The sequence below is a fragment of the Mus caroli genome, unplaced genomic scaffold (genome assembly GCF_978045245.1).
Source record: "Mus caroli unplaced genomic scaffold, Mus_caroli_1 scaffold_19, whole genome shotgun sequence".
Classification (NCBI taxonomy): Eukaryota; Metazoa; Chordata; class Mammalia; order Rodentia; family Muridae; genus Mus; species Mus caroli.
The window spans coordinates 76,074,684-76,098,198 of NW_028227274.1; the positions used below are offsets into that span (position 1 = coordinate 76,074,684).

Below are 23,515 nucleotides of genomic sequence, written 5' to 3' on the forward strand. Positions count from 1 at the left end.
TTCCCACAGGTCCCCTCAGTTCCCACAGGTCCCCTCAGTTCCCACAGGTCCCCTCAGTTCCCACAGGTCCCCTCAGTTCCCACAGGTCCCCTCAGTTTCCACAGGTCCCCTCAGTTCCCACAGGTCCCCTCAGTTCCCACAGGTCCCCTCAGTTCCCACAGGTCCCCTCAGTTCCCACAGGTCCCCTCAGTTCCCACAGGTCCCCTCAGTTCCCACAGGTCCCCTCAGTTTCCACAGGTCCCCTCAGTTCCCACAGGTCCCCTCAGTTCCCACAGGTCCCCTCAGTTCCCACAGGTCCCCTCAGTTCCCACAGGTCCCCTCAGTTCCCACAGTTCTTTTCTCCTTCTCCCTTTTGGTTCTCACTGTTCCCAGTAAGGAATCTGTGTCATTCAAGTTGCTTTTTCTTTAAGATAAGATGTCATTACTGTCATTGTTTTAAGACATTTTCTTTGTCTTGAGCTTTTAGTAGTTCAGTCATATGCCTCGGTGCCTTTAGGATCTTCTAGTTTGGAGTTCAGTTACCATTAATCTGTAGGTTACATCTTTTTAAAAAGTTGGAATCTCCCCAGTTACGTCCTCAAGTGTATTTTTAGCCTGTCTTCTCTTCTGAGATTCCAAGTCCACGAGTACTGGCTTGCTTCTCTTTGTACAAAAGGTCCCAGAGGCTCTGTTAAATTCTCTCAGCCTCTTTTCTGTCTTTAGTGATCTTTACTTTTGATCGCCAGTGCGATTGGATTTAAAACACCAAGGGTATTAATGATGTATACCTTGGAGTGTTTTTTTTTTTCTGTGAAGGTCTTTCCCCAGAGGCTGAATTAATGATGGACGTCATGCCCTGAACATGGTGACACCATCCTGCAGCCTGGGCTGAGTCTGAATCAAAAAACGGGAAAGGGACAAAGCCCGTTGAACACAGCCATTCCCCTGCTCTGCTTCTGGTCCAATACGCTGAGCTGTGAGGAGGGCCAGGCTCTGTTGTCATGGACTCCACTGTACCTTCCCTGCCACGATGGACTGTGACCTAAAGTAAATGCCACCAGCTGCCTTTTGGTAACCTCCATGAGAAAATGCCAAACACACTCTTGCTCACCCTGGGCAATGTCCACACCTTGCTGCTCATTCAGCCTTCATCTCCTCTCTTCCTCACAGGCTTCTGTGTTTCTAAGCTACTTTTCAGCTCTAAGATTCCTCTTGGCTTCCCTTTATCTTCCCTTTCATTGCTTAGCTCTTCTGTAGCTTTGCCAGGCTGTTTAGCTTCAGATTGTTTGGGTGGGTGGTTGTAGAATTACCTTTGCAGTCAGGTAATTCTAACATCTGTTGGAATCTGTTGGTTGCTTTTGTCCATCCTGTTTGGCATATTTTTTTCCCCCTAACTCTTGGTTTGGGTGATATTCAGTTGATTTGCTATGTTTACAGTATCACTGAAAAGCTTTGGGTTACTTAAGTCCTGTTTAGCTGGTTTCCTGTGATAGCCCTCCCGCACGGGGTGAGGCAAGTGACTTATTACTGCTATCTGGGGATAAGAGGTCAACTTCCCCTCTGACCACAGCAGAAGCTCTGACTTCTCATTGCCCCCACTCTGGAGGGGGGGGCCTGGTTATTATCAAGTAGCTCATGTTCCCCAAGTGGTGGCCACTGCTTCTTCATGGAAAAAGAGATAACTGCAGTTCCTGTCACTGATGGTCCTTCAACAGGGAGTTGGTGTCCCTTGGAGCCTGGTAAACAGATGACCTTAAACTCCTCACTCAGGTGGCCTCTTCCTCGAAGGGGCTGGTTCTTTATCTTCCAAAACCTCTTTTTAAAAGGGAGGGTTTTTTTTTCCCAATATGTTTTTTTGGTTATAAATATGACCAAAAAAAAATCTCAACAATATTATGCTAAGAATCTAAGACTTTACCTCCAGGAATCATCCAGAAACCAGAAGAGCAAGAGTATTAACTGTCATAATGAGAACTATAATGATTTAATGACTGAACGTGGAAGAAGGGCTATAGATAGCAGGCAGCCTTTCAAATATGTTTAGCGCCATGCCTGGTGGCTCATGCCTTAAACCCCAACACTTGGGAGGCAGAGGCAGGTGGATCTCTATGACTTCAAGGTCAGCCTTGGTCTACATAACAAGTTCCAGGTTAGCCCAGGCTGCATAGAGAGTCATCTCTCAAAACAACAAGAACAATAACAACCAATCATAAGGGTCAGCTAGATGGCTCAGCAGTTAAGAGCAGCTGCGGGCTTGCAGAGGCCTAGTATTTAGTTTCTGGGGCTCATAACTGCCTGTAACTCGGCACCAGAGTATTGGTGCCCTCTTCTAACCTCCAGGAGCATTGCACTTGAGTCCATAGCGATCACCTGCACACTATACAGACACACAGAGTTAAAGATAAAATTAAAACGATCGATCTGTAAAAATACACAATTATGAAGAATATGTTACAACATGGGAAAAAACTACTTACCATACTTTATTAAACAATAAAAGAGAAAAATAAGTAATTTAATAACATTAAAATTTAAGACACCTTTAAGTGAAAATGATATACTTGGGTATATATATATATATATACATATATATATATATGTATATATATATATATATATATATTCCAATATTTATTTTCTGCATGTGTAGGGGGTCAAGAACAACCAGAAAGAATAGATTCTTTCATTCTACATGTGGGTCAGGGATTGAACTCAGGTTGTCAAGCACTTACCAGCTGGGTCATCTTGTGATCCAACTTTTATGAAACGGGGGTGGGTGTTTGTGACTTGTATACCATACAGCTGTTCAATGTTTCTTTTTCCTTCTTTTTAAAGAATTATTTTTTTATCTTATGTATGTGAGTGCACAGTATGCTCTCTTCAGACACACCAGAAGAGGGCATCGAATCCCATTACAGATGGTTGTGACCCACCATGTAGTTGTTGGGAATTGAATTCAGGACCTCTGGAAGATCAGTCAATGCTCTTTATCAGTCGCTGAGCCATCTCTCCAGCCGCCCTGTTTAGTGTTTCTAACGCATGCTGCATTTTTACAAATCAGTTAAAAGGGCTCAGGCTATAGTTCAGCTGCAGGCACCATGAGCTCCAGGCTCAATCCCTAGTACTAAAAACTCAATGAAAACCCTCGATATTCCTGGCCGATTGCAAAATATAAATGTTTGGAAGCTTTCATACATTATTTATAGGTTTAAAAGATGTCTTTATCATAATTTTGTTGCATAAAGTAATGAGATAAGTATTTTGTATCAGCCTGAAAATAAACAAAATAAAAGGTATTCAATAGATAAACAGATAAAAGACACGGGATAGAAAATGTGCCCCTTTAGTAAAGACAGATATAAGATAATAGACTACTGCCTTAATTAGAGTTATTCTTGCTATGGTGAAGTACCATGACCAAAGCTTTTTGAAGATGAAAGAGTTTATTGTTTAAAGAAGTCAGGTCAGGAACTCAAACAGTGCCAGGGTTGGCACCACTTATAATGAACTGGGCCCTCCCTCATTAATCACTAATCAAGAAAATGCCTTACAGCTGGATCTTAGGGAGGCCTTTCCTCAATGGAAGTCCCCTCCTCTTAGGTGACTACAGCCTGTGTTAAGCTGACACAGCACAACCAACATCTTAGTGTGAGCACTAAGAAAGATAAAACGTGCTGGCCGTATTTGGTGTTGGTAGGGAAATACAGACTTTCTGATTATTTCTGGGAGAATTAAAAGCTGCAGCCATTTTAGAGAAAGGGATACACATATCTTTAAAAGTTGATTATTCTATACTTGTTTTCATTTCATTACACACATTATTGTGCACATAGCATGGGTGGTGTGCATGTGGAGATCAGAGGAAAGTTTTAGGGAGTTAGTTCTCCCTCTCCACTATGTGGGTTCTGAGAATCAAGCTTCAGTTGTTTGGCTTGCAGCAAGGGCCTCTATCTACTGAGGCACCTTGCCAACCCAGTTATACAGATCTCTCAGCAGATAATCACACTAGAACTGATCCTGTATAAAGAAATTTATATTACTCAAAAGACAGTATACATTATATCTAAAGAAAGGGAAACTGATAAAATTTTATTATAGGAGTAACATATACTATATTCTAAAAACATTATAGCACAGCGTATATTATATTTTGTGGCTATATTCATATATAAAATGAATTAAATAAGTATATGTGTTTTACAGCCATCAAAAGTTTCATAAACTGCGTAGAGTGGCAAAGCCCTTTAATCCTAACACTTGGGAGACAGAGGCAGGAGAATCTCTTTGTGTTTGAGGCCAGCCTGGTCTACATAATGAATTACAGGCCAGCCAGGACTATATAGAAAGACCAGTCTCATAAAAACTAACCAATCAACTAACCAACCAAGAAACCAAAACAAACAAAACCAAAAACAGTATGTGCAATCCCAGCAATTTAGGAATCAGAGGCAGTAGGGTCATGAGTTTGAGCCAGCCTCGGTTACATAGAGGAGTCCAAAGGAAGCCTGAATTTGGTAATGAGACCACGCCTCAGAAAACCAAAGCCTTAGATGTAGCCAATTGTAGGGTGCTTCCCTAGCAGTGCAGAGGCCTGGGGGTCCATCCTCAGGACCACGAAGAAGTGTGGAACAAAAGTGATCTTGCCCAGTAGAGAGAGGTGACTCTGAGATATTGTGTAAAAAGGAATTGCTACACAGGTCTTTTCGCACGATTGTCATGCGTTTTTACAATGACAAAAACCAGGAGCTTACTATTTCCACCCATAAAAATTTATATGATAACAGTGTAACAGATAGCATATAGAAAAAGCCTGGGAAAAGCTAACTTTAAGTTAATTATGGAAACTTAATTATGAGAACCGAAGGGAAGAGTGTGTAACAGTGACACAGGCTCTCTCTCCAAAGGAGCCACCCAGCCATTGGAGTTTCTTGATTTGTAGGTTTAATTTCACATGTCAATGTGTAATAGTTATAAAAGTACAGTTCATATTTTAATTTTTATATGCCTTTGAAGATAAATATATACTATATATATATATAGCCTAAAAATTTTTCCTTTATAGGTGGGGAATCAAAGACACTAAGCAATTTATTTAAAAAAAAAACCATAGATAATGGGGAGGCTAGGATTTGAACCTCTGCATTCTGGTTCTTGCATTTGATCTCTGTTTCACAGGCAACCGCGGAGGAAGCAAACGAAGAAAAGACTTGTATTTTTGACTGGGAGCTTAACATCTAGTGGTTGAGCCATGTCTCCAACCAAGAGAGGACATCTTTATTCTTAGTCAAGTTTAACTGTCATATTTATTTATTTGCCAGTTGTTTGATTCATAGCTTTATTAGAGTTTATGAAGTAACCCCATAAGTATTAGAATTTATGAAGTGGTCCCATAATCCCGGTAGTAAAACTGGTATAAGCCAACTGGCTGTTGGCTACTTTAAACGCTGTAAAACAGAAGTCTTTAAAGTAGAAACACGGGACTAGGCATGGCCACGCATGCCTTTAATCCCAGCACTTGGGAGGCAGAGGCAGGCAGATCTCTGTGAGTTTGAGGCTAGCCTGGACTCCAGGTTGAGTCCAGGACAGCCAGAACTCTGTTATACAGAGAAACCCTGTCTCCAAACAAACAAAATAAGACCAAACAAACTCGAATATACTAAAGTGAACCAATGATGGATGGCATTGGTGTGCCCCCTACTGTGCATGGCAGTGGCTGGAGACTCTAGAATACTGATGCCAGTTTAGAAAGAGAGGAAGTTGGTTCCTGTGACCATGTGATTGCACATAGACTCTAAGGATTATGGATGTTACATAAATCTTGGGTTACACAGTAGTTATATGCAATGGTTGGATACAATCTTATTGTACTGTATAATTTGTCTGACTATTTCAAGAATAAAGAGAAATTATAAAAATCAGTCATATACATTTCAAATCCCATTTCTTAGTCTTTAGAGCTCATGTGCTTCGTGCTAGCCAATGGCAGTTATTATTTCCTTTGGCTGGGGAGGTGGGGAGGGGGACACTCTGCGAATAGTTTGGAAAAGAGCGAGAACTAGGGAGTGAGTCTGATCTACAGCACCAATCAGAGCTCAGTTGGTGGGTGTGGACCTCAGTTGGTGTGCGTGGACCTGGCCTGGAGGTCCGGGAGGGCCAGCCAATTTTCAAACTTTATACCTGCTCACCTGTCCCCTTCCTCTGTTTACACAAAGGCCAAGAAGAATTATGAGCAGAAGTGCCGCGACAAGGATGAGGCAGAGCAGGCTGTCCACCGCAGCGCCAATGTGGCCAACCAACGGCAACAAGAAAAGGTACGCAGCGTGGTCTACAACCTGAAGAGTCAGAGATTCCCTGGAGTCTGCCTAAAGCCAGCTCAGGGTCTGGCTGGATGTACTTGCACGACATTCTAGTTCTCAGAAGGGCGAGGCAGGAGAGCATGAGGTTAGTGCCAGACTGGGCTGCACAGTGAAACCCCATCCCACAAAACAAAAAATAAAGCTAACCGAAAAGCTTAAATTATTAAAAAAAAATACTTATAGCCAAAGTCAGAAAAAGCCCTTGTTAACATTTTGAGGTTGGGGAAGGTACCCGAGAAGCACGCTATTAGGAAACAGTGATTAGAATTGGAAGTCTGATTTAAAAAAAAAAAGATGTATTTAATTACTTATTTAATTTATATGAATATACTGTAGCTGTCTTCAGACACACGAGAAGAGAGCATCAGATCCCATTACAGATGGTTGTGAGCCACTATGTGGTTGCTGGGAACTGAACTTAGAACTGCTGGAAGAACAGTCAGTGCTCTGAACTGCTGTGCCATCTCTCCAGCCCTGATTTTTTTTTTTTTAAGTTATCTTCAAAACTCAGCTTCTGTATTCTTTGTTGACAGCATGCTTCTTGAGGGCAGGGATTATATATTTAATAATATAACTGGAATAATAATAACCAATACATTAAACAATAAATTTTATAATATGGCGGTAGTGATGGCTTAGCTGTTTAGAGTATTGACTGCTCTTGCAGAGGACCTGAGTTCAATTTCCAAAACCAACAAGGCAGCTCTCAACCACCTATAATTCCAGTCCCCTGGAGTACGATGCCCTCTTCTGGCCTCTGCAGGAACCAGGCAAGAACGTAGTACACAGACGTACATGCAAACAAAACACCTATACACACACAAAATAGAAAAATAAAATTTAAAAATAAATTCAGTAATATATAATCTGAATATAATATTATGCACAATTTACATCTCTAGGAGGATGTAGGATATCTGTTTTCTGATGAGATTAAAGAACAGAGATGAAAGATTTGCTTCTAAGTGGAAAGTCTATAGGAAGTAGACCGACCTTACCTCTCTGTTGTTGTTGTTGCTTTTACATGCGTTTGTTCATGGAAGTGGGATCATCTTTCCTAATCTCTTTCTGGTTTTGGTCCTCACAGCTTTTTGTGAAACTGGCCACTTCAAAGACTGCAGTAGAGGACTCAGGTGAGAGAGAACGTGCTCTGATGGATGGAGAGGGTTGGTTGGGGGCTGTTTACATTACTCTGAATGTGTAGCGTTAACAGGCACCAGAAAGGAACAGCTACAATGTAACAAGCCTGTCTAGTTCCTAAGTCTCGCTTCCCCTCTCCCCATCACAGACAAAGCGTACATGCTGCACATCAACATGCTGGAGAAGGTTCGAGAAGACTGGCAGAGTGAACACATTAAGGCCTGCGAGGTAGGCATCTGGGACTGAGATTGAAAGCAGCTCTGGATGGGGCTCATCTTCCTTCTAGAACCTGAGAATTTGTTTATTTTTGCACACTGTGTTTCATTCAGTCAATGAGCACGAAGGCGAGTTAAAAATCGAGCATTTACATGAACAGAAGGAACCGGAATAATTTCCTCTCATTTTCATCTTTTCGCCTCCTCCCCATCCTGACCTCACTGTCCAGCTCAGTCCAGAGGTTTAGTCTAATATTTGGTTAGCCCAGGCACGAGACAGCTGCGTCAGTTAATGGTGGACTGAGCACTGTAATTACTCTGAGAGTCTTGCCTGTACTTGCTGGGTTCTAAGGAGAGTACCCACCTCCATAATTTTCAAGAGGAAACAAAAAAGATTCAAGCTGGAAAGTTCTTCAACTTTCTGATACCGGTTTTTAGTGCATAATCCAAGGGCTGGGTAGGAATGTGGATTCTCAGCCCACTCCCGGCCTCTGGGGTCAGGAACTCTCAGGGTAGCACCCAGTAGTCTCTGTGAATTCAAGAATTAGAACCGGGCTGGTGAGATGGCTCAGTGGGTAAGAGCACCCGACTGCTCTTCTGAAAGTCCAGAGTTCAACTCCCAGCAACCACATGGTGGCTCACAACCATCCGTAACGAGATCTGGCGCCCTCTTCTGGAGTGTCTGAAGACAGCTACAGTGTACTTACATATAATAAATAAATAAATCTTTAAAAAAAAAAAAAGAATTAGAACCACTGAATCATAGCCCTCCTTAAAGTAGAAAAAGAGCTCAGGGGCTTCCTGCCCTGTCCAGGTCTTACGAGGTCCAGCTGGCCTTTCTCTACACCCTGGACACAGTCTCTTCCCCTTTTGGTCAGGAGCAAACTTACTCTCTTTCTGCCCTTATGCCTGTCTGTGTCCCCTACCTCGGCCCCCACTCTCTGTATGTGTGTATGTGTGTGTGTGTGTGTGTATGTGTGTGTATGTGTGTGTATCTCTGTGTGTGAGAGTGTGTCTATGTGTGTGTCTCTCTCTGTGTATGTGTGTATGTGTATGAGTGTGTGTATGTATGTGTGTATCTCTGTGTGTGTCTCTGTGTGCATCTGTCTCTGTGTGTGTGTGTGTGTAGGTGTATGAATGTGTGTATGTATGGATATCTCTCTGTGTGTGTCTGTGAGAGTATGTGTGTGCCTGTCTGTGTGTCTATGTATGTATGTCTGTGTGAATGTCTGTGTGTCTGTGTGTATCTCTCTCTGTGTGTGTCTATGTGTGTCTGTATGTGTGTGTATGTCTGTGTGTGTCTGTGTGTGTGTCCTAGATATCAAGCTTAGGACCTCTCACGCTTGTACATGCTCGATTCCTAAGATATGTTCCCAGCCCCAGCCATATTTTTTCCTGTCTCAGCCTAAAGGTTACTTCTCTACGCCTGCTTTCTCCTCTCTCCTACCAGGGATGCTCTTGGCGTGAAGTCCAGTGGGCCTTTGTGGTTTCTTTTTCCTTTGTATGGAGTTGGTGATAAGGGCCATGCATGCCAGACAAGTACCAATCCACCGAGCCACACCCCCAAACCAACTTTGGTGATTTTTTAAAAAATGTATCTTATTTGATTGATGAATCTTTTTGGATTTATCTGCACAGTTAGCTATTATGGGACTATTATGTCCACACTAAACACTATCTTTTGCTTTACTTTCTCTTTAACCACACCTCTTAGTATAGGTTAAGTTTGTTTAAGTCACAGCCCGTCTAAATAGGTGCCCCTTCTTGACATATGCCTGTACGTGTAACGGTTTTCCTGTAGGTGTTCGAGGCTCAGGAATGTGAACGAATCAACTTCTTCCGGAATGCATTGTGGTTGCATCTGAATCAGCTGTCACAACAATGTGTCGCAAATGATGAGGTAAGTCGCCTCGGAATGTTGTGCTCTGTGTGTTAGAATCATCAGAGCAGAAAGAATCATAAATGTTTCTTAATTCATCCTCTCCCCACTCCCTGCTTCCATTTGAGGTACAGAGAGATAGTGACTTAAACATTGCTACCGCCTGTGTGACAATGCCTGGTCCATCTTACCACCGTGACTCTAAATAAGAAACTGAGAGTTAGGGATAGATAGCAGATAATAAAACCCAGACACAGTTGGGTGTGTCAAAGACAGAAGAATGTGAACCCCAAAGACAGCTCTGGTGTGGAATGTCATCACTTAGCCCTGTACCAAGCATCAGCAGACTGAATCATGCCCAAGCTGCTTCATCCACTCCAGGCTGAGGGCTTGCTTCAGTATCATCATGGTGCTTAGCCAGAATTAACCTGTGCACAGGTATAGTAACTGCATCCCCAGATACCATAGACAGCAGACCAGGGTATCCTAGCCTTTGCTAAGAAACAGCCCCACTCATTCATAGGAGACACTGACTTTAGAAGCAAGGTCAGATGTCCATAAAACTATAGAGTTGAATAGAAGAACTGGGATAAGTAGCTGTGTTTGCACTTGTGAGTGGCACTTGGTCATGGGAATTAAGTCATGGGACTTGGCATAGAATTTCATAGTTCTAATCCTACTTTTTAAAAAAGCCTTGGGAATGTTTTTATTCTCAAAATAAAAGCTGCAGAAGAGTCAGCTGTCAATGAAAGTTCATTTTATGTAGAGCAGCACCATAAGTGCCACCAATAAGCTTCTGCATAATGCTTTGTCTTGTTTTTATCAGATGTATGAACAAGTCCGTAAGAGTTTAGAAACGTGCAGCATCGAGAAGGACATCCAGTATTTTGTGAACCAGCGGAAAACTGGACAGACTCCTCCAGGTGATCCGGGTGGCATGGTGTGAGGGACAGTTAGGCGGCAGATTAGCTTTCCTTGTCCCATGGCTCAGGAACTTTCTGTACCACCCAGCTTCTGCCGCTGTAACAGATACCTCATATAAATCAGCCTATGAAAGAAGGGTTTATTTTGGCCAGCTTTTGGGGCTCCAGTCCAGCGGTTGATGCCATCACTTTTGAGGCCATGTGAGAGCAGCAGAGCAGCCAGGATGTGAAAGAGGAAGAGACCAGGGCACGCCTCCAATGACCTCTCCTGCTGTGTTCATACTGGGCTATACTTTTTTTTTTAAGATTTATTTATTTATTTTATGTATATGAGTACACTGTAGGTATACAGATGGTTGTGAGCCTTCATGTGGTTGCTGGGATTTGAACTCTGGACCTTCAGAAGAGCAGTCAGTGCTTTTACCTGCTGAGCCATCTCACCAGCCCTGGGCTATATTTCTTAAAGGTCCTCTCACCTTCCATTGCTGCTGAGCTCCGGACAAAGTCTCTAACATACATGGGGACCATTCTAGATCTCCCTACCTTTCCCCTTCTCTCTCTCTCCCTCTCCTTTTCCCTCTCTTCCTTCCTTCCTTTCTCTCTCTCTCTCTCTCTCTCTCTCTCTCTCTCTCTCTCTCCCTCTCTCCTTCCTTCCTTCCTTCCTTCCTTCCTTCCTTCCTTCCTTCCTTCCTTCCTTCCAAGATAGGGTCTCATGTATTCTAGGCTAGCCTTAAACTTGATGTGTAGCTGAGGATGACATTGAATCTTTTTGCCTCCATCTCCAGAGGGACAAGCCCAGGGACAGGACGTGCACCCAGCCTGTCTTATGTAGCCCTGGGTTTTGAACCCAGGGGCTCTGTGCATGCTGGGCAAGTGCTCTACCAACTGTGTGACAGCCCAGCCTCTACATGCTTCTGATGTCTTGTGTCTTAAAATTTGTAGCACCCATCATGTATGAGAATTTCTACTCTCCTCAGCGGAATGCTGCCCCACCAGGAAAGACTACAGGACCCAATCCAGCAAGGTAATAACTAGCTGCTTTTCATGTGAAACAAAAATAGTTTAATAAATGTTTATACTCTTAATGATCTAAGATGTTGCCATTTATTTTTAATTGACAAAATATGTATATTTTACCTAGTAAGGAAACTTGGTTTTTTTGAAATAGCATTTTTAGAACAAATATTATATAGCTTTTATTAGTTATGGTTTGGGGGGTACTACAGTGTACTTGAGCATGGCCATTCTTACTTGTTTATGAATTCTGTGCTTTCCTGCTTTCCTATAGAAAACACGAATAAGCAAGCTATGCCCCGTGTGCATAAGTCAGACCTGATCTACTTCTTTCCATAGGGCCTATGAATTAAGGAGGCTTTCTACACTCCCACCTCTTATGTATGTGTGTGCGTATGTATATGTGTGTATATAAGTATGTGTATATATGTGTGTATACATGTATGTATGTATATGTGTCTGTGTGTATATATGGGTATGTATGTGTATGCATATGTATGTGTATACATGCATGTATGTATGTGTGTGCCTGTGTGTATATGTGCATGTGTGTATGCATATGCATGTGTATACATGTATGTATGTATATGTGTGTATGTGTGTATATGTGTGTATATGTGCATGTGTGTATGCATATGTATGTGTATACATGTATGTATGTATGTGTGTGTATGTGTGTGTATGTGTGTATATGTGCATGTGCGTATGTGTATGTATGTGTAACTGTGTGCATGTGTGTATGTGTATGTATGTGTAACTGTGTGCATGTGTGTATGTGTATATGTGCATGTGTGTATGTATGTGTAACTGTGTGCATGTGTGTATATTTGAGACAGGTTCTCACTCTAGCCTAGGTCAACCTTAAACTCACAGAGATCTTTCTACTCCAGCACTTGAGTGAGCCATTACATGTAGCTTATGGTTTTTTAAAATTTATTTTTATCTATATGTGTATATGTGTCTGTCTGTGTCACTGTATGCTGTGTGTATGTGAGTGTCCACAGAGGCTGCAAGAGGGCGTCAGATTCCCTTGAACTGGACCTGTAGGCTGTTGTGAGCTTCTGAATGTGGGTCCTGGGAGCTGAAGTTGAGTCTCCTGGAAAAGTATCAAGGACTCTTAGTCACTGACCCATCTCCCCAGCCCTGGCTAATATTTATAAATGACTGGAAGACATCAGGAGAATACCCTTTAATGATTCGAAAATTGTATGAAATGCAAATTTTGGTATTCGTATAGAAAGATATTGGAGCTAGTGGATCATGCTTTTTATCTGGCTATTTTCCACCAAGTCTGAGTCGAGGTATACCAAAGATAGTGTGGCCAGCAAAGCTAAGCCACTTCCACTGGGTCCATTATATGGAAAGTGTATTGCCCCTAATATAAAAGGCCTGTAAGGGAAAGAAACTTCTGTTTCACATAAAGCCAGTGGTGGGGTTGGGGGGTAGGGGTGCGATCTCATCTGTTAAGTTTTCCATCCAGTTTTAGGAAAAGCGGAAAGCATTTGGGAGAGAACAGAGCACATGGTCTACAGGAAGAACCATTCAAAACCACTAATAGGAATTAGCTCTCTTAACTCATTGTGAGGTAGAGCTGTTTCTCACCACATGTACACAGACTTTGACATTCCGGGAGATCAGGAAATTGTCTTCCATCAGCTGAGATGAAAATCCAGCCAGCAGGCCCTGGGCAGAGCTCTGGACTCCTTGCTACTGTGCGTCATATGTATCTGCCCTTGGGGTTTCTGCAATGTCAGAGCTGCAAGTCATTTGCCTCTTCTGAGCCTTCTTGCCTCTCAGGGATAGGAGCCAGCTAATTACTATATGATATGTTTGTAGCATGAAGTAGAAAGTTGTAAAAATAATTAGAACTTACCTGAAGGACTTTGATTTCCATCTCTTACAGGAGAGGACCTCTCCCAGTTCCTAAGCGTATACCAGGTATGCCACCAGGAAGAGCCTCTTGCGATTTTTAGGTTGGGTGTTCTAGCCTCCCCTACAGGCTAGAGTATGAAAATAACAACCAGGCATGAGTTGGGCTGTGGCAGCGCACATCTTTAATCCCTGCATTCAGGAGGCAGAGTCAGGAGGACTCTGTGAGTTCAAGGCCAGCCTGGTCTACAGAGCAAGTTCCAGGGCAGCCAGGGCTACCCAGAGAAACCGTCTTGAAAAAAAAAAGCCAAACCAGACATGCTTGAGAATGGTACAGTCTAGTCAACAACAACAACAACAACAACAACAACAACAACAAAATTACAAATAGTTGCAGAGTTTTGAGTAAGTTTTTGGGTTTGTGTTGGGCCACATTCATAGCTACCTCAAGCTGCATGTGGCCTTTGGTGGCAGGTTATACGTGCCTGATAGGATTGAGCTCCTAAGAGATTGTATCTGTATTTGGATCTCACTATAAGACTTTTCTTAGCCGGGTGTGGTGGCACACGCCTTTAATCCCAGCACTCGGGAGGCAGAGGCAGGCAGATTTCTGAGTTCAAGGCCAGCCTGGTCGACAAAGTGAGTTCCAGGACAGCCAGGGCTATACAGAGAAACCCTGTCTCGAAAAAGACTTTTCTTTTCTACCTGAATCAGGGTCTCATTGTGAAGCCTTTAATTATACTAGTGCACACTGCCTAGAAGGAATTGTTTGTGGGTCACGTTCATCTCCCTTTACCTCCGAGAGAGCGACACATAGCAGCGGTCTTTGCCCCATTGCATTCCCTGGTTAATTACCACACCTTTGAAGAGCTATATGTTCCCTTTTAGCCTCACCAGTCCTTAGCATAGTGTTCGATGCCTAGCCTAGCAGGTGCTTAACGAAGAACCATTTCAGGCAAGAATGGTTTAAGTAGCTGTGTTCAAAGGGGATTGAGGGGAGGGTCTATTTATGCCAATTTGGTGTCTCAGTAAAAATTTCATGGCTGTTGAAAATTTCTGGGCCGGCAAGATGGCTCAGTGGGCAAAGGTCCTTGCTGTCAAGGTTGGCAGCCTACATTCAATGCCCAGCACCCACATGGTGGAAGGAGAGAGCTGACTCTCATTAGCTGCCTTTTGACTTCTGTGTGTGTGCTGAGCACATGAACATAGACGTAGATACAGACGATAAATAAATACCAAAAAATTAAAAAGTAGTGGTTGAAATAATATATTTAAATATTTAAGTTGTTTTTTATCTTGTTACCATATAATTACCACTTACTAATGTAATTTTATTTTTGTCTATTTTTTTTTTTGATATGACTTTACTGTGAATGCTAATGTGGCCATGAACAAAAAAGAAGTCCTAATAGTGATTTTTGGAATGTTCTCGGGTTTGGAGTCATGACTCCTAAGCATAGGCTTTGGTGTCCACATTTCGTATTTTGATGTAGTTAATCATGATAGGAAGGCAGTTGCCTTGAAGTGGGACACTTTTGGCCTGGAAGGAGCTAAAGCACTGGTTCTCAGCCTTCCTAACGCTGAGACCCTTTGGTACAGTGCCTCGTGTGGTGGTGACCCCCAACCATACATTTATTTTTTGTTGCTACTTCATACCTGTAATGTTGCTATCATTATGAATTGTAATTTGCAGGGGGTCATGACCCACAGGTTGAGAACCACAGGGCTAAAGTCTTACCAAGGAAACCGATTAGCTTAGTTCTGTCCTGTGCCCTTCCCTTTGCAGATGACCCTGATTACTCTTTGGTTGAAGATTACAGTTTGCTCTATCAGTGACGTCAGAGGTGGTAAGAGTCATTAACCTGCCTGGAATCCTGTTGTACTCTGTGATTTGCATTTCAGAAGTCTCCAGATATGAGCACTGCCCAGAGGCCAGGTCTTGCCTTAGGCTCCCTTCAGGCTTCCCCCCTGTAGCCTACAACTGCAGGCTGACTGGAAGCCTGTTGGAAAGAGGACATTTCCCCTTCATTTTCCATTATTGTACAACTCTCTAAATTTGCTCAGCCCTTTCTGTAGCTTTTATACAACCACACTTCAGCATCTTCAGAAGCGACACACACACACACACACACACACACACACACACACACACACACACACGATTCTCAGTTTCTTGATGTACTCCTTATTCCCTGAAGAGGAGAAGTTAAAAACTATGTAACTGGTATCTATGTAATGGAAACTATGTAAATGGTATCACAGCCGCCAAACACAGAAGAGGACCACCGGGATCATGTGTACCAGGTCACAGGTTGTCATCTGAACTAGTAAATCACAAGGATTCTTGGAGGATTCAACATAGCTAGCCAGTCACAGCTGCAAAGGTGACCACACAGTGGCTGTTGTCTGGGCACTCAGCCACAATGTGAAAAATGCCTCAGAAGCCAAAAGCAACACTGGAGGAAATTCTTTGTACATTGTAATTTTTGCCCAGACAGGCTGAGCCTGGAGTGTAACTCAATAGGGATTACAGCATCGAAGGAAAAGGGGTGGGGGGTGGGGGAGCATCTATCCTCAAGAAAAAAAAAATCCAATCCTGGTTTGTCTTAGAGTTTCTCATTTGTCTATAATGGGGCAAGTCTTACTTCTTTGGTGAAAACTATATTGAAGAGTTGGGCCATTTGCATTTTTTTCTGATCTTGGGTCCTTCTGAGAGTGACAGGGAGAGTGGGTGGCTTGATGCAGGAAGTCATGTCATGGCAGACCTGGAAAATTGTCACTCCGGCTCTTCCTGGTATCGATGACATTACTGTCAGTTATGAAACAAAACAGGTTTTCGCAGCACTCTCTGGTGATTTGTTAAGTCTTGGGTTCTACCCACCAGAAAGCACTGGGAGATTAGCATAGCAAACAGCACTTCAGGCTCTCTAACCGACTACTTCCTGACTTATCCCCAGTCAGCTACACAGGATGGGAGCCAAGTTGTCTCCATTAGATAGAACAATTATCTGGTATTAATCTGTATGAAATATAAGACCTTAAATTGCTTCATGAATATGCTTAAGATGTGAGTAATTTTGCTATAAAGGAGATGGAAACTGAAGACCTAGATAGTTATAAATATAATACAACTGGCAGTCTTACAACCTGTCATAGTACCTTCTTCATATGTCTCTTTCTCAGAGACCAAGCAGGGACATGGTAAGTCAGCCACCATCAGCAGCTCTACTCTCTGGACCACAGTGCAAACGACAGCCATGGACCAAGCACTGGCAGTCCCAAGAGCTTATGAAATAAATTATATATATTTATATATTATACATATATTTATATGTATGTATTTATATAAAAAATATATGTCTTACTTCTTTGTTTCCTGCTCATACCTGGATAAAGCACATATGCTACATGCTTAAGACTAGCATTTGAAACAGATCTCTAGTTCCCCTGAGTCCAGGAATCTGTTGCGTGAACTCGAGATGCTAATGCCTCCATATTTAATGAGCTGTCTCTCTCAAACGGTATAATTTTGATGTCTGCACCAGGTCAATGAATCGGAGCTCAGCCTGTTCATATGATTGACTGGATTTCAGAGAATTTTAAAAGTGTACTCTCTTTCTCCCTCCCTCCCTCCCTCCCTCCCTCCCTCCCTCCCTCCCTCCCTTCCTCCTTTCCTCCCCATCTCCCTCCCTCCCTCCATCCCTCCCTCTCTCCTCCCCCCCCCCCATTTGCTATATGTGTGCGGTTGCCTGCAGAGTCCAGGAGAGAGTGTTGCATCTCCTGAAACTGGCGTTACAGGCAGCTGCGAGCTGCCTGAGACGGGTGCTGAGAACTGAATTTAGATCTTATGGAACAGTAACAAGTCCTCTCATCCACTGGGGTCATCTCTCCAGCCTCTGATTCAGAGAATTTTAAGGAAAGGGTTCTGGTTTAGTTAATTCAGTCCTGCAATGTATTATGCTATTTCTATGTCTGAAGGTACCTTAGGGGTTGAAATTTCCCAGGAGAATTAGGTACTCGGAACTTGTTCAGTAGTTGTTGATCTTGGGTGTTATTTCTGTTCTTAACTCTAACGTGCTTAATAAACACAGATTGTAATGTTTTGAATTAATAGCACGTGCATCAAAAATATCAGTGCACGTGTTATTTCCATGAGGACTCCCCGTGGTGACGGCGACTCTCTGTTATGTTTTTCTTGACCAAACACACTCCTAAACTGGTATGAATAGGTTGTTCAAAGGAAATTTCTGTGCTATTTTCTTTCAGAAAAGAAAGCTTTCCTCAGCTACTGCTTCTGTGACATGGGAGAGACCCAGAGAGCAGCAGGTCCATAACCAAATCGCGTTGATCATGAAGATTTTGATGTGAACCCTTGTTGAAAAATTGTTTTTTGATATTTTAAATTTATAGTATACATTTGACTCAACCTAGTCTAGTAGAGTTCTGCAGAGTCCCCCTTTTTCCCCGTCAGAGAGTTTACATACTGCCCCAGAAGGAAGAATTATTATTTCCTGGCTAGTTACTAAGGTTATGAGTGTTGTTTCCTGTCGGGGAAGCAGAGTCACTCTGGATCCTAAGTGTTGGCTTGAGCAGAGCTGCGGAGGATGACTCCAGTTTCCAAAGATGCTCCGCGGGCTGTGGGAAGGAGGGCCGGGGGGGGGGGGGGACGGTCGCCCTCTCTCAGTGGTGCAGCGTTTGAAACTACCTTTGTTCTTAGCTGGAGGACGTAGAAGCATCTGACTGGACTTGCTCATTTTCACAGAGGGGAAAACAAGACCCAGCAGGGCGAGGTCAGTTTCCTTACAATTCTGATGGCCAATGAGAGGCAGAACCAGACCTAGAGCACAACTTTCTGGCACTGTACTGTTCTAGCTGTTTGTGTGGCTGCCATGCTCCTGCGGGCTGAATGAGGGTGTAAAGATTCTGTGCAAGCCTGATGACCTGTGTTCCATCCCTGGAACCCACACATGTGTGGGGTTCCTCTGGCCTCCACACATGTGCATAGCAGTGACTGACACATGCGCAGGCAGACAGACACAGACATACACAGACACACACATACACCATACACACATAGAGACACCCCCCCCACACACACACATAGACACATACACACATACCATACACAGACACACACATACACCATACACACATAGAGACACCCCCACACACACATAGACACATACACACATACCACACACACACACACACAGACACAACATATATACAAACACAGACACATACACACACATACAAACACACATTTAAAAAGGATATTTGGCTAACATTTTTTTTTCAGCTAATAAAATGACTGGAATTTAAGTGTCAGAATTATTTTTATAAAAAATGCAATGTTCTGAATAAACCACAATGGAGAGAGATTTGAATCTGTGAGGCCCTGGATTGTAAAGTACTCTCTTGTTTGTATCTAGGAAGCTATGATGGGAGCTGCCGACTAAGTTGTGGCAGTCTCTAGACGGCCAACTCCATTTGATTCTGAGACAGGAAAGTTGAAAAAAAAAATAGATTCAAAGAGATATGTTATTGTAATGATTCCTCAAAAGGATTTAGGATTTTTTAAAGCTCATATTCAATCTCAAATCTTTACAGAAAGTCTCCTTCTGCTGTGCTCTGGAACCTTTAAAGGGTCATGCTCACGGCAGGGAAATCATGCACTGTGTACCCGGTGTTTTACACCCAAGAAATTGGACATCGTAGTTAGGACAAAGTCTGTAGGAAGACTTCTGACTGGCATGTAGTAAATGTCTGTGCCACTTCAAAGAACAATCACATTCTTTTCCTCTGTGCTGTAGCTTTCCCAGGACTTTGGACAAATTGATCAAAATAAGATTGAAACCCCGTGCATGGGAGTGCCTGCCCATAATGGCAGCATGCTGGAGGCTGAGACAGATGTACTGTGAGTCTGAGACCGGCCTGGATACATAGTGAGAAGCCATCTCAACCCCTTCCCTACCCAAAGATCAGCTATTTCCCCTCTTTCAATGTAGGACGCACCTGGCCCTGGCAGCCTCATGGCCACCTTGTGGCACGACAGGAAATTTGCACCAGTTGGGCATCCTTTTGAGAAACTCAGGTTTGCCAAGGTCTGTTGACTTCCCCAAACTGGACAGCCTCAGGAAATTGCCTATTGGACATGGAACATTCTGTTTCTAAGTATAGTATTTATTGTTGGTCTTCAATGATTTATATTTTCTATCAATCAGCATAGCTGATGTAAACGTGTTTTATGAGTGTAAAATAATATTAATTTTATGGCTTTTTTCCTGCTTGACATGAAGTAAAATAAAAGTTTGTGATGATTTGGAATTTAATTTGCATTCCTTGTGTTAGACATACATCTCTTCTCAGTTGTATAGACTTATGTGTGTGTGGTATGTTGTATAATGTATATGTGTGGTGTGTGTATGTATGTAGTGTATATGTGTGGTGTATGTATGTATGTAGTATATGTGTGTGGTGTGTGGTGTCTGTGTATGTATGTGGTGTGTTTGTGTGGTGTGTGTGGTGTGTGTATGGTGTGTGTGTGTATGTGGTATGTTGTATAGTGTATATGTGTGAGTGTGGTGTCTGTGTATGTGTGTGTATGTATGTAGTGTATATGTGTGGCGTATGTATGTATGTAGTATATGTGTGTGGTGTCTGTGTATGTATGTGGTGTGTTTGTGTAGTTTGTGTGGTGTGTGTGTGTATGGTGTGTGTGTGTGGTATGTTGTATAGTATATATGTGTGGTGTCTGTGTATGTGTGTGTGGTATGTAGTGTGTGGTGTCTGTGTATGTAGAGTATATGTGTGGTGTGGGGGGTCTGTGTATGTATGTGGTGTGTTTGTGTGGTTTGTGTGTTGTGTGTGTATGGTGTGTGTGTGTGTGGTGTGTGAGTTCGGGCTCCTGCTGTTGTGCGTGCTGGGAGGCAGAGGCAGGCGGATTTCTGAGTTCGAGGCCAGCCTGGTCTACAAAGTGAGTTCCAGGACAGCCAGGGCTACACAGAGAAACCCTGTCTCGAAAAACCAAAAAACAAACAAACAAACAAACAAACAAAATCGAAAAACCAAAATAAAATAATAAAGTTTCACAAGAGTGGCAATTAGGGAAGTGTTTAAAAGAATGATAAAGAAAGACTAATCGAGAAATACTAGTCTAAGGAAATGTTAAATGGAAATCCATATGACATGTCAGGCACTGGACAGATGCTATAGTCTAAAGGGCAAACCCATTTTTGGAGTCCAGCCTGCCACAGGGAAGCCCTTATCTTTCCCAGAGTGGAAGAGATTTGAGAGTTTCAGCACATAGGCTGGTCTTTTGGAGCTGTGGTAACAGAGTTCAGCCTCAACACACATGCTCAAGAGTAGTCAATAGACTGCATGCAGTCAGTGGAGGGTCCCTGTATAGTCTCATTTCTATAACGGTGACTTTTCTGTTCATGGGCTTAGCAAGGGAGCACTGGGGTGGCCAAGGACTGAGTCCAGTGCAGTCCACTGGACTGAGTCCAGCACAGTCCACTGGATGAGTTATCCTAGTTAAATAGTTCTGCACCCCCTGCGTTAGCAGTGGCCATTCCTTATAGGTACTAGTAAGAGATACAAAGTTGCACATTTTGCTAATTTGCATAAGCCCACCCACTTACTTCTTCTCTAGTTCTCTGTCTTGGGTTTGCCCTGTCCAGCCCACCATCCTTCATCTTGGGTTGTGTCTCCCCTCACAGTGGCTTGGTGACCAGCTGGACTGACTGACAGCCCTTACTTGTTTCAGTCACTCTTGAGTTTTGAAATGTAGCACCAGGCCATTTCCACATAAACAATGAACACAGAACTGAGCTGTTCTCAAACCATGCCTGAGCCCTTTCCTTCTCTGTCAGCTGGGTTGAAGAAATCTTCTGTTCGAACACAAAGGTCAGGTAAAGGAAAGGCATAGATGCAAGACAGGAAGCTAACTGATGTGTTTGCCTCATCTGTTGAGGTAATGTGCTTGAGCCTTGCCCACCCTTTTTGAAACAGGTTCTTGCTGTGTGTCTGTCTTGATTAGGATTTTACTATTGTGAACAGACACCATGGCCAAGGCAAGTCTTATAAGGACAACATATATTTGGGGCTGTCTTACAGGTTCAGAGGTTCAGTCCATTATCAAGGTGGGAGCATGGAGGCAACCCAGGCAGGCATGGCCCAGGAGGAGCTGAGAGTTCTACATCTTGTTCCAAAGGCAAATAAGAGAAGACTGGCTTCCAGGCAACTAGGATGAGGGTCTTAAGTCCCATGCCCCCAGGGACACACTTCCTCTAACAAGGCCACACCTCCTACTAGTACCACTCCCTGGACTAAACATATTCAAACCACCACAGTATCAGAGGCTGCCCTTGAGCACAGGTGCCTCCTGCTTCTGTCTCCTGAGTGCTGATATTCCAGGTAAATGCCACCGTGCACAGGCAGAATAGACTGTTTCCAGTGTATGATGGACTGCCAATGTGCAATGGATTGCCGATGTGCCTGCCCAACGACTCCTGGGATCTGAAGAAGCTAAAGCGATGTAGAACTGACACAATTTCTTTCCAGATTCATATTTACATTGTGCTTTTACAAAACGCCTATCCTTGTTGTTTTTGTTCACCTCATTAAATGCTGTCTCAGCAGCTTCCTTGCTCCTTCATTATTCTCCGGGTGTCCTGAGCTTGTCATTTCCCTTAGTGACAGCAGCTGGTAACACTGCTTACAATGCCAGCCTTGGAGTTAATGCTTACCGGGTGGTTTTAAATGCAACTATGTTGCATCAGCTCTTTCGCCTGAGTTCCTCCTGGAGGTAGGAGAGGCCTCAGAGATGGCGAGGCTGCAACTCAGACACGATCAGTCACCCTTCTTCTTCAGGGACAAGCTTGGCTTCTGGCTGGCTGGAGTGGTGTCATGGTTCTGTCTGGACACTTTCAAGTACTGTTTCTGGTGTCAGCTGTCTTAGCTTAAAGTCACCAAGAAGGACATCTTGAGAGAATAATTTGAGAGAAGAATTTGAGGTCACATAGTGTAGGAAGTGAGTACGTAAAACAGCTGTGGGGGAGGAAATGAGGTTGGGCGGAGAAGGCCATGGAGAAAGGATGTGCTTTCAGGGCTCATAAAATGCTTCAGTCAGAGCTTGGCATGGTGGCGCACGCCTTTAATCCCAGCACTCGGGAGGCAGAGGCAGGCGGATTTCTGAGTGCCAGGCCAGCCTGGTCTACAAAGTGAGTTCCAGGACAGCCAGAGCTATTCAGAGAAACCCTGTCTCGAAAAACAAAACAAACAAACAAAAAAAAAAAAACAACAAAAAAGATGCTTCAGTCCGAAAGGCACTTACCAAACCAGTCTGAGGACCCGAGTTTGACCCTTGGAACTTACAGAAGGAGGAAAGAATTGATTCCTGAATGCCCTTTGAGCTCTGTGCACATACATATCTGGGGCACTTGGCCACAAAGATAGACCAGCATCCTTACCTCTCCCCCTCCCTTTGGAAGTGTGCTATTTAGTAAGTTGCCATCATGGGGGACTGGGCTTTAGTTTTCCTGGAGGAAACTGGAGAACAGGACAAAGCAGACCACCCCAAGGATGACAGTGTTTGTATCAGAAAGTTGGACCTCTGAAGTACTTGAACCTGGGTATTTGTGAAGGTGGAGCAGCAGAGGAATGCAGGGCCTAGTCAATTCTCCGAGGATTAGTGTATACAAAGGCCAGGACTACCAAGACCATCTACATTCTAGGGAGCTTGATATTTTTTTGTTGTTGAGGGTTTTGACTTACAAAATTGGGGTGCAGCTTTATGGCACAGCACTTGTCTAGCTGGAGTTGTGGGTTGGTACTTAGCTCTGCGAAACAAAACAACGGTCTCTTCTACATCCCCTACTCTAACCCATCAAACTACTCAATACAAATCAGGGACAAGATATCACACAGGGGCTAAAATAGCTCAGATGTAGAGCGCTTGCTTCGCATATACAAGGTTCTGAGTTCAAGTCCCCACACCACATAAGTCACTAGAGTTCACCTCTAGAAAAAAGGCAGGGCATCAAATGGAGGGATGGAGTTGCCATCTGTCTTAGTCAGGGTTTCTATTCCTGCACAAACATCATGACCAAGAAGCAAGTTGGGGAGGAAAGGGTTTAT

The 23,515-nt window shown here is 43.3% G+C and overlaps 1 protein-coding gene across 1 annotated transcript in view; it reads left to right on the forward strand.

Moving 5' to 3' along the window:
• Pstpip2 (proline-serine-threonine phosphatase interacting protein 2) overlaps positions 1-19,689 on the forward strand; it is an 85,125-nt gene extending 65,436 nt beyond the window's left edge. The window contains exons 7-15 of the mRNA XM_085833477.1: positions 6,192-6,290; positions 7,423-7,468; positions 7,624-7,703; positions 9,492-9,590; positions 10,396-10,492; positions 11,435-11,516; positions 13,410-13,444; positions 15,162-15,222; positions 17,642-19,689. Of these exons, the coding sequence (XP_085689603.1) occupies positions 6,192-6,290; positions 7,423-7,468; positions 7,624-7,703; positions 9,492-9,590; positions 10,396-10,492; positions 11,435-11,516; positions 13,410-13,444; positions 15,162-15,211 (588 nt within the window). The 3' untranslated portion in view covers positions 15,212-15,222; positions 17,642-19,689. The remainder of the gene's footprint in view (positions 1-6,191; positions 6,291-7,422; positions 7,469-7,623; positions 7,704-9,491; positions 9,591-10,395; positions 10,493-11,434; positions 11,517-13,409; positions 13,445-15,161; positions 15,223-17,641) is intronic.
• Positions 19,690-23,515: the final 3,826 nt, after the last annotated feature.